This window comes from Caretta caretta, chromosome 1 (genome assembly GCF_965140235.1).
Source record: "Caretta caretta isolate rCarCar2 chromosome 1, rCarCar1.hap1, whole genome shotgun sequence".
In the NCBI taxonomy this organism is placed as follows: Eukaryota; Metazoa; Chordata; order Testudines; family Cheloniidae; genus Caretta; species Caretta caretta.
In genome coordinates this window covers 11974353-11991448 of record NC_134206.1, presented here as the reverse complement: position 1 = coordinate 11991448, position 17096 = coordinate 11974353, and the positions used below count along the sequence as shown (strand labels likewise).

The following is a 17096-nucleotide window of genomic DNA, read 5'->3' as shown; positions in this document are numbered from 1 at the left end:
CCCAGCTCTGAAGGCAGAGCCACCGCCAGCCGCAGCACAGATGTAAGGATGGCATGGTATGGTATTGCCACCCTTACTTCTGCGCCGCTGCTGGCTGGGCACCCAGCAAAGAGCCACCGCTCTCCGGCTGCCTAAACTCTGAAGGCAGTGCAGAAGTAAGGTTGGCAATACTGTGACCCCCTTAAAATAACCTTGTGATCCCCCTGCAACTCCCTTTTGGGTCAGGCCCACCAATTTGAGAAATGCTGGTCTCCCCTGTGAAATCTGTATAGTATAGGGTAAAAGCACACAAAAGACCAGACTTCACTGTCCGTGATGTGTTTTTCATGGCCGCGAATTTGGTAGGGCCCTAAGTATGAGTGTCTGAATGAGGCTGGATGAAGTGGTAATTATTATAAAATTTGTGCTTCCCTTTACACTTGTGCTAGGTCCTGTCAACTGAAAATTCAGCTGAGGGAGAAAATAACAATTTTGGCGTGGCTAGCAATCCACACTCTCACAGGGACATTATATCTGTTCTTCTGTGCTGGCTTCCCATCTGCTTCTGGATGTATTCTTGAGGTGCTGATTTATTACAGAAAGACCTATTCTGTCTGGCACCTAGCTGCCTAGCAGTCTCTGTGCCTGAGCACTGCGCCAACAGTGGAGATCTGCTGATAGGTTCTTCTTGACAGTTTCTAGATTCGAAACTTGGAGAAAGGCCACAGGATGCTTGCAGTGAAGGGTCCTTGGCTCTAACACACATTCAGTTGGCTCACAAGAGACCTGAAAGTTTGCTGCAGCAAAGCTTATGTATTAGCCAAGCATTTTCTTCAGACTGTGATGAGCAGTAGAGGGTCATACAGCTTGTGAGATATACAGAAGACAAAACTCACCATATGCAAACATTAACACCATATTCTCCTAAAAACCAGTGGCTCACAGTGGAAAGAAACAATAAAATAGCAGCATAAAACACCACATACTGCCACTTTATTAAGAAATGGAACCTATGGACACATGGATTATTTAAACCCAACGAACAGATCATTAAACTAGTTATAAAGCAAAAGTAAAATTTCCCAGTGATGTCAAAGAGAGTCAGGTGATCTGTGTCTCTGGAAAAAAATCAGATAAAAAAATCGCTCTGTAAACAGGTTTCAGAGGAATAAAATGCATACGCCATAGAGACATCACTAACTTACTGCTTGACAAGAGAATTTCACTGTTTGTCACTCTTCTAGTTTGTTTTCTGAGCTGTGAGGAAATGGATCTTTATTCTGTACCTGCACCAGATTTCAAACTGGATTCCTCCTCCTCCTGCTAATCCTTGTGGAGAGAATGCACTGAGCAGGAGCCTCTGTACTGGGACATCAGCAGGTAACAACAGGGAATGATGATGCTCATCATTAAAAATGGGATCAGGGATGCACAAAGTAGTCGCTGAGCGGAAAGGCTTTAACCTAATTCCTACAAAGTCAAACAAAGCCAGTTAAATATTTGATCCCAACTTTATATATCCAAGGAACGAGATGGCAAGCACTCAGATTGTAATCTGAAAACAACCTCATGTGACTTTGCTTAAAAGCTCATTGTCCAAACTCTCTCCCCATGGAACTCTCAAAAGAAACACCTGGATGCTACAGAATGTAGTGCTGGTGATTCAAAAGTAACACTGAACTAATTCCACAGCAATTGTTCTTCAGTGTGCTGCAGGAAGTGCTGTCTTTTGGATGAGATAGAAATCAGAGGTACAAAGCACTAATAACCCTAAACCTCTGACTGCCAGAAGCATTAGCCCATGGCTCTTTTAGCAAGAAAAAGAGAGATTAACCCAGGTATCCTGTCCCAATTTCCCCTTAAGGAATTATCTATACTTAAAATTCCCCTGCAGTTTCAACTGCATATATCATTCAGTCCTAAGACTTTGTATAGTGTTCCAGTTAAAGCAAGTGCCAGATTTCACTTCTGCAGCAGCTGAAATAAGCCCTATATAGTCTAAAGAAAAGGAGTACTTGTGGCACCTTCGAGACTAACCAATTTATTTGAGCATAAGCTTTCGTGAGCTACAGCTCACTTCATCGGATGCGTATGCATCCGATGCATATGAGTATGCATCCGATGAAGTGAGCTGTAGCTCACGAAAGCTTATGCTCAAATAAATTGGTTAGTCTCGAAGGTGCCACAAGTACTCCTTTTCTTTTTGCGAATACAAACTAACACGGCTGTTACTCTGAAACCTATATAGTCTGTAAGTAAGTCAGCTTATGAACTGTTTCCTACAAAGTCTTATGCACGTGAAGTCTGGATTACTCACAGTGTGTAAAGTTAAGCATATGCTTATATCTTTGCAGGATTGAGGTCAAAATTTGTAAAGTGCTTTCGGATCTTTAGGTGAAAGGTGCTAAAATCAACGGACGTAGGACCCGATACCTTTTATTGAAAATCAATGGGAGTCTTACCATCTACCTCAAAGGGTGCAGCTTTTAGTTTGTTGAACTGACCCAAAGCTAGCTGTACATTGGCTTTCTGCTGTGTAAAGAAAGCACTAGTCATATCAGGGAAGCACAGAGATACAGACACTGTACCTAGGGAGCTAGAACAGAAATAAACAACACTTAGCTAAAGCAATGCTTTAAACAATGTCCTATCCCAAAGCAAACTTACTGTTTTCATATAATTCAGTCCCTTGTAACACACTGGAGTCAGGCTCCTGAACTGGAAAATAGTACTGCACATAACAGTCAGCCTCTCCCCAGACTGTGGACTGTAGGGGAGTGAGCCCTTTAACATTCTCCACATGAATCTCAAATACATGCTCCATCAGTCCTTCCACTTCTCTCTCCAACTGCTAAATAAGATAAAGGGAATTTTTGTGAACAAGAGCAGCACCTCTGGCGATAGAGTACAAGAGCTACATTCCTAAAGGAATGAGAAGATGAGGTTCATCACCCTGACACTGAAATTGCATTAAGTCATTTCCTCTATAATTTATATAAACATTTAAAACATGGCAGCAACTTTTGTTTAGAAAATGAGAAACACCCCTTCCTCCCAATTCTAACTGTTCATACAAGTCTTTCCCAAACTCGGGGCGAGTCCCCTGGGAGAATACCAGACTTGTGTTAGGTGCACATGGTGCAGAGGATCAGGGCTTAGACATTATAAATGATGGACAATATAGACAATTTTAATCTAGATGGAAGCAGTGGTGATGTAGGAGAGGGTCAGCACTGGTATGGGGGGAAGCTATATGACCCTGGATCTGCTCTGATTTCATGCTGTTATGGGCAGCTTCTTTAAGTTCTCCTTCCCTCCCTGCTCCTGAGGCACATGGTCCATAAGACAGCTGGACAAAGCATCATACATAGAGGGCTACAGGCTCAAAATAGCAATTCACCAGCCCAGGTTGCATGTGTCTCCTCTCAGAACACAGTTCAGCTGCAAGAGTCCATGACCAGGCCTTAGAGAACCACCAATGGACACAAAAATATGGTTTTCTGGTAGCGAGCGGGCTTGGCTTGTTTAGCCTAACTAAAAGAAGGTTGAGGGGAGATATGGATCATAGAATCATAGAATAACAGAGTTGGAAGGGACCTCTGGAGCCCATCTAGTCCAACCCCCTGCCCAGAGCAGGACCAAATCATCCCAGCCAGGGCTTTGTCAAGCCTGACCTTAAAAACTTCTATGGAAGGAGATTCCACCACCTCCCTAGGTAACCGATTCCAGTGTTTCACCACCCTCCTAGTGAAAAAGTTTTTCCTAATATCCAACCTAAACCTCCCCCACTGCAACTTGAGACCATTACTCCTTGTCCTGTCATCTGCTATCACTGAGAATAGTCTAGATCCATCCTCTTTGGATCCACCCTTTCAGATAGTTAAAAGCAGCTATCAAATCCCCCCTCATTCTTCTCTTCTGCAGGCTAAGCATCCCTAGTTCCCTCAGCCTCTCCTCATAAGTCATGTGTTCCAGACCCCTAATCATTTTTGTTGCCCTCCGCTGGACTCTTTCCAATTTTTCCACATCCTTCTTGTAGTGTGGGGCTCAAAACTGGACACAGTACTCCAGATGAGGCCTCACCAATGTCGAATAGAGGGGGACGATCACGTCCCTCGATCTGCTCGCTATGCCCCTACTTATACATCCCAAAATGCCATTGGCCTTCTTGGAAACAAGGGCACACTGTTGACTCATATCCATCTTCTCGTCCACTGTAACCCCTAGGTCCTTTTCTGCAGAACTGCTGCCTAGCCATTCAGTCCCTAGTCTGTAGCGGTGCATTGGATTCTTCTGTCCTAAGTGCAGGACTCTGCACTTGTCCTTGTTGAACCTCATCAGATTTCTTTTGGCCCAATCCTCCAATTTGTCTAGGTCCCTCTGTATCCTATCCCTACCTTCCAGTGTACCTACCACTCCTCCCAGTTTAGTGACATCTGCAAACTTGCTGAGAGTGCAATCCACACCATCCTCCAGATCATTTATGAAGATATTGAATGAAACCGGCCCCAGGACTGACCCCTGTGGCACTCCTCTTGATACCGGCTGCCAGCTAGACATGGAGCCATTGATAACTACCCGTTGAGCCAGACAATCTAGCCAGCTTTCTATTCACGTTATAGTCCATTCATCCAGCCCATACTTCTTTAACTTGCTGGCAAGAATACTGTGGGAGACCGTGTCAAAAGCTTTGCTAAAGTCAAGGAACAACACGTCCACTGCTTTCCCTTCATCCACAGAGCCAGTTATCTCGTCATATGATTGCTCTCTATAAATATATCAGAGGGGTAAATACCGGAGAGGGAGAGGAATTATTTAAACTTAGTACCAATGTGGACACAAGAACAAATGGATAAAAATATATAATCGGGAAGTTTAGACTTGAAATTAGACGAAGGTTTCTAACCATCAGAGGAGTGAAGTTTTTGAATAGCCTTCCAAGGGAAGCAGCGGGGGCAAATGACCTATCTGGCTTCAAGATTAAACTCAATAAGTTTATGGAGGAGAAGGTATGATGGGATAACATGATTTTGGCAATTAATTGACCTTTAAATATTCATGGGAAATAGGCCCAATGGTCTGTGATGGGATGTTAGATGGGGTGGGATCTGACTTACTGCAGAGAATTCTTTCCTGGGTATCTGGCTGGTGAATCTTGCCCATATGCTCAAGGTTCAGCTGATCGCCATATTTGGGGTCGGGAAGGAATTTTCCTCCAGGGCAGATTGGAAGAGGCCCTGGAGGTTTTTCACCTTCCTCTGTAGCGTGGGGCATGGGTCACTAGCTGGAGGATTCTCTGCTCTTTGAAGTTTTTAAACCATGGTTTGAGGACTTCAATAAGCACAGACATAGGTGAGAGGTTTATTGCAGGAGTGGGTGGGTGAGATTCTGTGGCCTGCATTGTGCAGGAGGTCATACTAGATGATCATAATGGTTCCTTCTGACCTTAATATCTATGTATGTATCTATGTAACAATAAACTAAAACAAAGAAAAAAAGAGGGAAAAAAACAAGAGAATGGGATAAAAGGGAATGGAGACAAAAAGGGGAGGAGGGAAAGGATAGGGAAAAAAAAGTAGAGTATAGATAACAGCAATTGTGCCATTGTTTGGAATGAGGGGTGACAACGTGACAATCTACTGTAAGATGGGCTCCGACAAAAAAGAAAGATGAGGGACCGCTAGTTTATCAAAGATAAACTGAACAAGGTGAGATTGGCCCCTGTCGGAAGACAGGGCTAGATGGACCTTTGGTCTGACCCAGTATGGCCGTTCTTATGTAATGAGTCTCTAAAAGCTAAAACAGCAGTTATGGGAGCATACCATTGAGTGACTCACAGAGGGAGGATCCAGAGAGTGGGGAGGCCGCAGCATGATGGGAGGTACAGTTCCTTCTTCATTTTTTAGTCTCTGCAGGGCCACTATTTGATCAGCTGAACCCATTGCTAGAATGACCCTCAGGCTCCCGTTTTTATTGCCTGTAAAAACATCCATCACAGACATATAGCTGTCCACTGCAACCACTGGATACTGAGCTTGAAGTAGCAGGCGAGAAATCTTGGGGTCTCTGGAGATGAAAAAACAGGTATCAGAACAAGCCACTAGGGTATCACATGTTTATACAACTCATTTCACCTGAAGCCCTCAATGCAACAAGACAAGCCAATCTATTACCCTTCAAAAAAACCAAACAACAAAAATCAAAAAACTTTGGTCTTACAATTACCCATCACAGATAAGGAGACACTGCTTCCCCCCCCCACAACCTTTGGACTTCACATCATACTGATGCCCCTTCTGGTGGATAGGAGAAACTACCTTCACCAGCTAGTGAGTAGTGGTCTCTGGGAAATTAGGTAAATGCTCTCAGCTACTGCCAGCCCAGCAAATGAACGATGAGAGCTAGGGATCTGTCCAAAGATCCCCATTTGGGAGCACAACATACTGCCACTAGACTACAAAAACAGCCATTGAGTGTATGATTTTACTAGTTAAAAACCATTGAAAAAGAACAAAAAGATGGGTGACAATGGACAGAAACACCAAGGCCTTTAGTGGTAGTAGTCGGAAGACATAGCAACATGTATTTACTTCTTGATAAATCCCAGTGTCTAATGTGCACTGAATTGAATAATAAAGCACCTTCCACATAACTGAGGCACTAACTGGATTTGCTCCTCTGTTTAATTTGACCGAAATGTCATGAACCAGTAACTTAAATTAAAAATAATATATTTTGTGGCCTTTATTTTGATCAATTTTAAATCACTTTAGGCAGGCATTGATTGAAAAAAGCTACCATTAAATTAAGGAAGGAAGGAAGGAAGGAATCAAAATCCTGAACAAAAGAGGAAAAAAGAAACGTTCAGGAAAGACCACCTGATAATGAGACAATTACAACTAAAAGTTGAGCTATTCAGACAATATTTTTATGTAAGAAGCACTAACCTGTGCTATGTAAACTGACAGTTCCATGGTAGTCTTACAGATAAGATCACCTGCTTATTTCAGTCACAGTTTGGGAAAGGACAGATTGAAACAAGTGGAAGGCACTGAATACTGTTTATAATGCACATACCAATTTCTATGCTAATCCAATGTAACTAATGATAACCATGAAAGCCATGGCTTGCTATTTGAGAATGGTCAAGTTGATCTGCTACAGATATATTTTCTTACAAACAAGATAAGTTAAGTTGGTTTAGTTGGACAGCACTGCAGCGGTCTTCATTTCTATGGGCTCGTTTCTGCACCACAACAATGCTGTGCAAATGGTGGATTTAAAGTAGTGAAAGTCACACACTTCACATTAGTGAACATCAGTGGGACCACAGTTGCTTGTCTTGTAGATTTTCTTGTTACAAATCTAGGGCCTGACCTTGCAATTATCAGCTATGGCAGACTCCTGAACTCATGTATGGCCCCTTTAAAGTGGGCTCTGCACAGACTTCTGAATCCACCTCCAAGGATCTGATTGCAGGATCAGGGACTTAATGCCAATGCTACTTTAGCAAAGTTCCCATGGAGAATATAGGTTAACAATAATTTGGATCAGACATTTTGCACTGTTGACAAAGCCTTTCCAGTCTGACCAAGGACACGTGTTTTAGAGTCTGGCCCTCAATTCTTGCATCCTGCAATGCAGAGCAGACTCATGCTGTAAGCTGCTATAAGGACATACATTCTCATTCTTTCCCCTGCCACTGGTCAGCACATACTCCACACTCTGGTCAAAAACAGAACAAAAAGTTCAAGAGCCTGTTTACTTGAATGACATGTAAAACTGATGCAGAGGAAGCTTCACCAGTCCTAGTAGTCTGTCGCATCCAGGGGTTCGCATCTTGTTCCAAGCTTCAATAACCATTACATTGTTCTTGAGTCTCTCCAGATGTTTGGGAGTCAATGAAATAGGTATCACCTAGTATGGGAGAGAGTTTACTGCACAACTAGTAAATGAAGCAAACTGTATTAAAACAGAAGGGGAAGCTGTTTGTCAAATACAGAGTATTCTGTTTTAACAGAGGAAGATTTGCCGAGTACTATTAGTTGGAGACCCAAATAAAAAATTCAGTTCAGGCTTGTCTACCCAGTTTTGGTAGATTTGGAAAACATACCATACAAAAAAAAGTGTGATTGAGATGGCAAGAGATTTTTATTTAGATTGTTTTAAACTTTTTTATTGGGGGGGGCAGGGGGGAGTAACACCTATTTATCATAAATACCAGTGAAGTGACTTGGGATAAAAATATGTTTTTGATACATCTTTCAGTGGAACAACACCTTCAATTAAGGCCTGAGGACCCCCACAATTCACATCTCTAAGACTCCCAATGAATCCTGCAATAAAACTGGGGAAAACAGATTTGACATTTTTTAAAGAAAAAACCCCAAGAAAAACGAAACAAAAAACAACAGACAAAAACAACAACAACAAAAAAGGGATTTCTGCTATAACAATTTAGTCAAAATGATGTAAATACAACAGTATGTGAAACATGGATGAGTTTGTGTAACAACAGAAGTCAAAACTTTTGGAATTTCCTGGCTGAGTATTCTTCCCCTTAACATTGCATTAACTAGCTTGTGTGCTGACTAATGACTAATGTGAAGATAAAAAAATACAGGTTATAAAGAAATAAAGTCATCCCTCCAACCATACAGCATTGGACACAACATTCTAAGCATCTCTTTCCCTTCCCGCAAAGAGTAGTTGCCTTCTTTGCCTTGCTTTATTATATTCGGGCTTCCCTGTCTACTTTCCTCTGGAATTTTAAAGGTCTTGTTCGGGCAATTCCAGGAGCCACTGACCTGCATTTTTCATGGTTTGTGGTATGATCAAAGTAGTAATAAGAGCACTTTAATACATCAAAAAAAGATAGACAGAGAAGTCCTTATGGCTTGTATTAAGATAAAAACTTGGGCTTGGGAAAAAGTTTGCCCTCACAGGAATATGCAATTTAGACAGTATAACAGGAGTGACTTGCCTGAGAAAAGCTAAAGGCAGGTTGTGTTGTGCCCCACATGACAGCAGATCTTGTTGCCTCCTCTGTGCTGAACAGTTTGCAGTTTAAATACACATTACAGGAACCATGGATTCCAGAGTTTCCAGCAATAAAATCCTTTCCATCGGGCACCATTAACAATACATGCAATAATAATCCATCCTCTTCCGATGCACTGATTTCTGTCATCAAGTTACGGGATGCAGACAATGGAATGGATGGTGGTGACTGCAGCGCCCCTGTGCTGGGTACTTCTGTTCTCTTTGAGGTTTCCTGGTTGCTTTCTTTCAAAAGTCGAGGGCTTTTTGCATGTATAACATTTCTGTCAGCTTCTTGTAACTTAATCCCTGGACTTCTGATGGCATAAACTGGGGCTTGCTGGACAGTACTAGCTGACCTGGCATTGGCAATGCTAAAGTCTTTGTTATCAGCTGCTAGCTCCAATGATACCTGCATTATATAACGAGAAAATATTTAATCAGAATATCTGCCCTCTATGAAGAACAGGCCCAGAAATATCAAGTCAGAAATATATAGCATACTTGGTTTAACAACTGCATTAATTTTCCTTCCAGAACCCTAAAAGCTCATTTATGGATATGTGTTGATCATGAATCTCAACCCTTACTGCAAGAAATCCTATAGAAAGATTTGCTAAATAAAACGATGCCTCTCTAATACGCCCCCCGCGCCCCCCGCCCAGCCATGAAGAAAACCTGTACAATTTCAAACTTATGCAATAATACAGCTTGAAAAATGTACTTGATACCAACTAGCCAAGGGAAAAAATATTACCTCTCATTGGGCACTTTTTCTGGACATGTCTATATATTATTTTTGTCCACATTATATAGCATTATTTGATCACAATACTTTGGCATTGAATTCCTCCCTTTCATTTGTACTTCCTTCTCTCTTCCTATCTCTTCTCTTCATTTTTTCCTCTCCTGCTACGGTATTCTTTGTCTTTTCCTTCATCTTTCAATGACTATTCCAGTTTAATTTTTCTGTTTTGTAATATTTCCTTCCCTTTATTTCTTTCCCCCTTCATTTAAGCCACCTCTACACTCCTTCCTTTCCTCCTGTTCTCGGTCTCTTCCTCTTTCACCACTGATTTCCCCATTCATTTTACTTGTCTCCAAATCTCTCCCTCCTCAGGCTCCATTCCCTCTCTTTCCCGTCATTTGCACAATCCACTGCATTCCTCCCCCCGCCATTCTATTCCTCCTTTCTCATCCACCCTCCATTCTTCTCCTTTCTCACACTATCCCATTCCATTCTCCCCTGTAACCAACACAGTCATGCTTATCCTTCCATTCACTAACTCAGCCCATACACAATGGTCTCAATCTCTACACTGCTACTGAGTGGCAAGTAGATCAGTTCCCTGGCCACTCTGCTCCATAGCTTCCCCTGCTCTTGGGAGAAAGGAATCTGCCCACTCACCCTGGTCAGTGGGTTTTTCAAGTGTTATAATAGAAAAGACTTGCCATTCTGGTGGACTACAAAAGTAACTGAACCAACCTTTGCTTACATTCCCCAGGGATTCCCCAACTCTACAGGGCTGAAATTCCCAGGTAGACTACTCCTCCTCCTCCTCCCCCTCCCCTTCACCTGAACTGGATGGTTCTACACTGTACTCAGCGGAACGACAATTAGAACTCCTGATTTTAAGACAGTTACAGGTGTCTCCCCAAAGCCTTTGTAAAATATATTTATCAGGGTTCTACTCTACTGTAGCCACAAACCTCCAGCTTTAAGATGTGGCATCAAAGTTAAGAAAAAAAAAAGAAAAGAAAAGATATTCAGCCACCAAAATATAACCGTAAAAGATGATTTAACTCAAACATTGTATGGGAATTTATTTACCTTAATAGGTCCAAGCTGCATCTGACCTCCCTCTTCCTCCACAGGTAGTTCACAGCTGACAGTGAGCAATTCAGACTGAATAACCTTCCGCAGTGTAAGAGTTGCTGAGCCAATAAGTACCGGCTGAGGACAGAAAAAAATAAATTACTTCTAAGATTTCTGAAAGATTTTCTCATCAGGAAGAAACCCGGGAGTTATTGTGAAGTGACAACTTCTGAAGGAGCCTTCACACCACTGTTCTCCTTTTCAGCACAAAGTCTCAATGTTATATTAATACAAACCCAGCTTGTATAGAACTAAGGTTTCTATTAGTTCCTCATCCAGGCATCAGCACGGGATGATGGTAACGGGGAGATCTCAATTTCTGTGAGAATTTTGGATCACTGCAAGATAAGCATCCCAGATTCCAGGGATAGAATATGATTTTACACTTACCAAGGAGATAAATTATTCATCATTTTCCATTAGAAAACGATTATTAGGGCAAATGGAGAATGATATGTTTAATGTTATCGCCGATTATAACAATATCTGAACTGAGTTAAACCCACTCCCTGACTTTCTGTAGGCAGCAGATTACGTGAATGTGATTACTTACGTGTACTCATTTATCCAAAAGGAATATACATTTTATTTTTTTTCAAATGCACAGGTTACTCTAGTGTTTTCCAAGCTTTTGGCAGCTGAGCCCCTCCTTCAGGAAAATGAAACCAACCATGCCCCCTTTCAACCTTGCTGTGTTCTTAAAGGCCTACTCAACTTAATGTATACATCTTCCATGCAGTAGCACTGGGTTATGCTGGATTACTCATGTCTGTTTGATGGTTAATGCTTAAATCCACTCTCTACTCCTTAAACGGCAATACTGTGATTTTAGAGAAGGGTGAAGGAGAAACATATTTGGGCTTTTCAGTCTTGAACTGAGATAGCAAGATGAACACCATATTATTCCCCTAAAAGCAGCTGCACATACCTCAACCCCTTTTAAGTAATAAGTACTGAGATATTTTAAAGCAGCAGCCCATTTGGATGCCATCAATTTTGTCTGTCTTTCTCTTGTGATTGAGATTAGAGCAATTCCAATACAGCACTGTAGATAATGTACAAAGGACATCAGATTGTACAAAGTATTTGGGTGCCCAAACGCATAAAGTTTTGCTTACACAGATTAACTTGTGGCAAGTACCTTTTTCTGTGTGCTTTTTCTCATGTAGATTTTGAAAGCAAGATCAGAGTTCCACCAGTGCTCTATCATCATTCCACCAAAGTGAATAGGGAACACAGAACGCTGTTGAAATTTCACCACTGTAAGGAAGATTGACAGCTATGAGTCAAGTATGAGGGGGTAGCCGTGTTAGTCTGTATCCACAACAACAACAAGGAATCCGGTGGCATCTTAAAGAAGAAGTGTTTTTTTTACCCACAAAAGCTTATGCCCAAATAAATCTGTTAGTCTTTAAGGTGCCACCAGACTCCTTGTTGTTTTTGACAGCTATGATGGATGGAGTATGAGGATCAGAGTCAAGGGTTCTTGCTGGAACCTTAAAATAGACTATCTTGAGTTTTTAGCTATTCAATTCTGTTATAACAGAAACTTACCTTACCTTTTTGGAGGAGTAACAAATGCTCAGCCATACCTGTGCGTTAAGAAAGTTTTCCGTTGGGGGCAAGTCTGCTATTGCCATCTCATTTATTCATTCATTCATTTTTAATATTAAACTCAATTATGTTTAGATCCCTTCTCCCTGCAGGAGAGCATTTCATCTCCAAAGCCCCTGTGGTCCTATGCACGACCACCTATCCTGGGTCAGATGCAACCTATGCAAGTTCACGAGTGAATGTTTTGGGTCTTCCTTCCACAAAGCATAATAAAATATCAGAAAGAGCTAATAAATTTCTAAAAAGTGTAGAATTCAATACAATTAAGATTAAGAAAAAATAAAAGTCTTACCTTCACCTGTGATTTTACTTGAAGCTATGCGAATCACTTCTGTTGTTAGGGAAATCTGTCCTGTTCCATTTTTGGAGACTCCCACTGGAAAGTGGTACTCAACAAAGAAAGTGCTACAAATGAAAAAGTGAATTAAAGATCCTAGGCTAACAGTGGTGTAGTGCCCCTAATAAGGCCATACACAACAGGAGTAAACTTTGCAGCCACAGTGTCCACAAGCCCACGTTATTGGGCTCACAGGTCCTTCAATATTAGGGGACCACCTTTTTTTTTTATTGCACGTTTTATCCGAGCGCTGTTGCTACTGTGACTCGGTTAAAGAACTAAAGAGATGAAAAAGAATTTATTCTTCAACGTAATGCAATATTGTTACTTACACAATATCCAAGAACAACATTTGTTAAATTAGAGTTAAGATTGCTTAAATGCATTTTCTATCAAGGAAATAACCAATTAAGACAACTTTATTACCCAGACTAATCTCAATTCATATGCTTTACCCTGCAAACATCAGATTATCCAAATGCCCTCAGAGATTCTTCTTCTCCACAAACTTGCTTTCATTTCCAGGACGCAAACACCCACAATACACACATAGAGTTCCTCAAAACCATAGAGAAATACACAACCTGACCTTAAAATATCTTGATCTTGTTGAAGTCTATCAATGAGACAAGGTGGGTGAGGTAACTGAGACGTTTTGTACCTTGGGGGAGCACCCTGTAACCCCCCATATTCCTCATTTGTACATATTTGTGATATTACATATAAAGCATGCCTTGTAAAGTATCAGGGAAAATGTTATGATCTGCTGAAAGTCATTTACCTGTATATATATATATAGATCGTTAATGTATGTGAAGTTATAAGAATTGTGTTGTATGGTTGTTATTAAGGCCTTGTCTACGCTGGCAAGTTTTTGCGTTGTAACTCCCGAGGTGTACACACTGCCAAGCCACTTAATGCACAGAAACTGTGCAGTTGCAGTGCTGTAAAAAAAACAACCAACCAACCACCCTGACAAGAGCCGTAGAGCTTTCTGCACTGGCCGTGTAAACACCCTGGTCGATTACAGCGCTGCGACTGGCCTCTGGGAGGTGTCCCACAATGCCTGTTCTCGCCTCTCTGGTCATCGGTTTTAACTCTACTTTCCTGCCCTCAGATGAGCAACCGTGAGCCCCACCCCTTAAATTCCTTGGGAATTTTGAAAGTCCCCTTCCTGTTTGCTCAGTGACGCATGCAGTGGTCTTGGTGCATCTTTCTAGGTGCCCATGCCTGCTCTATGCAATGCCAAGCTGCTGGACCTCATCAGCATTTGGGGAGAGGAGGCTGTCCATTCCCAGCTGCGCTCCAGCCATAAGAATGAGTATACCTACGGACAGATTTCACGATGCATGACAGAAAGGGGCCATGACCAGGATATGCTGCAGTGCAGGGTCAAAGGGAATGAGCTGTGGAACGCCTAACACAAGGGGCGGGAGGGAAACCACTGCTCCGGTGCTGCGACCACAAGCTACTGGTTCTACAAAGAGCCGGACACGATATTCGGTGGTGACTCCACCTTCACTGCAAAAGCCACTGTAGATACTTTGGTGGCTCGCGATGCCAATCGAGAGTGGACCGAGCCAGGAGGAGGAAATCTTGGATGAGGATGTGAGGGGGAGCAGAGGCAGAGGATGACTCGGAGGTCAGCGATGCATGCAGCCAGGAGCTCTTCTCTACCACAGAGGAGGCTAGCCAGTCACAGCTGTCGGATCTTGGCGAAGCACAAACAGGAGAGGAGGCCCCTGGTAAGTGGCTTTGATTTTGGGAATCACTGAAGCGAGTTGTTGGGGACAGGAGGGTTGCAGAAACCAGACTTGTATCTGTATGATGTGCATACACCACATGCCTAGTCTGAGCAACGGAACAGGGTGTTGATTGACTCCCTCACTTCACAGGAATCTGCTTTAGAGATCTCCAGGAAACTCTCATGGAGACACTGGGCAATCTGCTGCCGCAGGTTCTTTGGCAGACCTGCTTTGTTTCTTGCCCCATTAAGGGTAACTTCTCCACGCCACTCTGCCATCACTGGGGAAGGGGGGAGGGGGAGGACAACATTGCTGCACACAGACGAGCCGCAGAAGCCGCAGGGCAGAAGCCGCAGTCTTGGAGAAGACCCTCCCTTGATTCCCTGCTCACCCTCAGCAGCAAAATATCTTCCATAATGAACACAGTCTGTGGAAAATGTGGGGACAGGAATGATTATAAGGCCCCCTCTACAGCACTGGCTCTTCCCAAGAGCCACGTGCCCAGTGTACAGTATGGTCCTGGAACACTGATTTCCCCTCCACTGCAATTACTCACCATTTTGGGGGTCTTCTAGCTCATGTGTGCTTGCCTAGGATCAGCCAGTTAGTGACAGGTATGTGAAAAGTGGCTGTGTTTTTAATCACTGAATCAGTGGTCTGTGTATTGCAAACAATGCTGCTTCTGTAAAATGTTGCATTTTGCCTTCACATATATGAACTTGGGAGCCCAGCCTCCCTCTTTGTTATCGCCGGCTGAACGGCAGCACAGACTTAGAAAGCGGCCATAAAGAATTAGAGGACTTTCTGCGTGATGCCATTATGCACTCCGCAGCTGAAAAACAAGAATTGAGGGAGTGAGGGGACAGTGAGAAGAAGGACTGAAAGGAGAACGCGGCACACCAGAACGAAGCCACAGAGCGGCTCTTAAATCTTATGGAGCGCCAAGCGGAGATGGTCCAGGCGCTACTAACGCTGCAAACCGAGCAGCTCCATGCCTGCCCTCCCCTGCAGCCGCTATCACAAAACTCTTTCCCATGCACTCCCCAGACACCACCACCACACTCTTATCAACCTCCTGACTCCAGTCTGTACCCGCGGCATTCCACTCCTGCCCTGTCACAATCCAGCCCTGCAGACTCCCAGTACCCACTGCACTCAATACACAATGAGCATTTTGACTTCCCCTACGGTGATCTTTTGATCCGGGAAGAAAGTCCCTGCTTGCAGCTTCCTGAACAGGTCAGTGTTCTGACAGATGCATGCGTCATGCACCTTTCCGAACCAGCTTGCGTTAATGTCCATGAAACACTTACGGTGATCCATAAGCTCCTGGAGAACCATTGAGAAATACCCCTTCCGATTAATGTACTCTGTGGCTAGATTGTCTGGTGCCAGAATTGGAATATGCATGCCATCTATCGCCCCTCGGCAGTTAGGGAAGACCATTTGTGCAAAGCCATCTAAACTGTCACGCACGTTGCCCAGAGTCACGGTCTTTCAGAGCAGGATGCAATTAATGGCCCTGCACACTTCTGTCAACATGAGTCCAACGGTCGACTTTCCCACTCCGAACTGGTTAGCAACCGATTGGTAGCAGTCTGGAGTAGCCAGCTTCCACAGTGCAATAGCCACAAGCTTCTGCAACAACAGGGCAGCTCTCATTCTTGTGTCCTTGCACCGCATGGCTGGGGTGAGCTCCTCACACAGTTCCATGAATGTGGCTTTCCTCACCCGAAAGTTCTGCAGCCACTCCTTGACATCCCAGACATGCACGAGGATGTGATCCCACCACTCAGTGCTTGTTTCCCGAGCCCAAAAGTGGTATTCCACTGCGGTCAGCACCTCCGTGAATGCCACAAGCAATCTTGTGTAGTAGCTAGTACACATGGCGAGATCTATGCCGCACTCCTCTTGCCTTTGTAGTTTAAGGAATAACTCCACTACCCCGTGTTAGGGAGAGCAAGCAGCATAATGATCAACAGTGCAAGATCTATCCCTGCAGATGGAAGGGGCAGAGCATGCAGCACACAAACCGTTGAAAGATGGCGCCAAATGCAGACGGAAGCACAGGGATTGCTGGGATGCGAACAAATGCATCATGGGGCATTGAGACAGGACTCAGGATGCCCTGTGACCCCCTCCACCTTCCCACAACTCTTAGCGGCAGAAGAGGAATAGATGCTCTGTGGGACAGCTGTCCAAAGTGCTTTGCTCCAAATACCGCTGCAAGTGTCGCAAGTGTGAACATGCTATTGCAAGGACAGCTGACAGTGTGAACACACAACAGCGGTTTCCCTTCAGCGCTCTCTGAGTGGCACTGTAACTGCCAGTACTGTAACTCTGCCAGTGTAGACATTCCCCAACTTACAGCATGTTTTTGGGTATCAGCCAGCTATTAGCTTCCCAGAGGCAACAGCTAGGAAAGTAACCAATGCCCGGGCGGGGTGTGAAACAACCCATCAACAGTGTATTGTCCAGCAAGGGGGCTACAATTCAATGACTCATC

General features: G+C 43.4%; 1 protein-coding gene across 7 annotated transcripts in view; it reads right to left on the bottom strand.

Annotated features, from left to right (window-relative positions):
* Positions 1-17096, bottom strand: part of C2CD3 (C2 domain containing 3 centriole elongation regulator) — a 92405-nt gene that overhangs the window by 56280 nt on the left and 19029 nt on the right. For 6 of the 7 annotated variants that reach the window (XM_048839255.2, XM_075125970.1, XM_075125971.1 and 3 more), the window contains 8 exons: positions 12801-12913; positions 12036-12154; positions 10850-10972; positions 8963-9430; positions 7745-7896; positions 5802-6045; positions 2647-2830; positions 1266-1449 (listed from right to left, as the gene is read on the bottom strand). In XM_048839255.2, coding sequence (XP_048695212.2) covers positions 1266-1449; positions 2647-2830; positions 5802-6045; positions 7745-7896; positions 8963-9430; positions 10850-10972; positions 12036-12154; positions 12801-12913 — 1587 coding nt within the window. The remainder of the gene's footprint in view (positions 1-1265; positions 1450-2646; positions 2831-5801; positions 6046-7744; positions 7897-8962; positions 9431-10849; positions 10973-12035; positions 12155-12800; positions 12914-17096) is intronic. The other variant, XM_075125972.1, reaches the window with a different exon arrangement.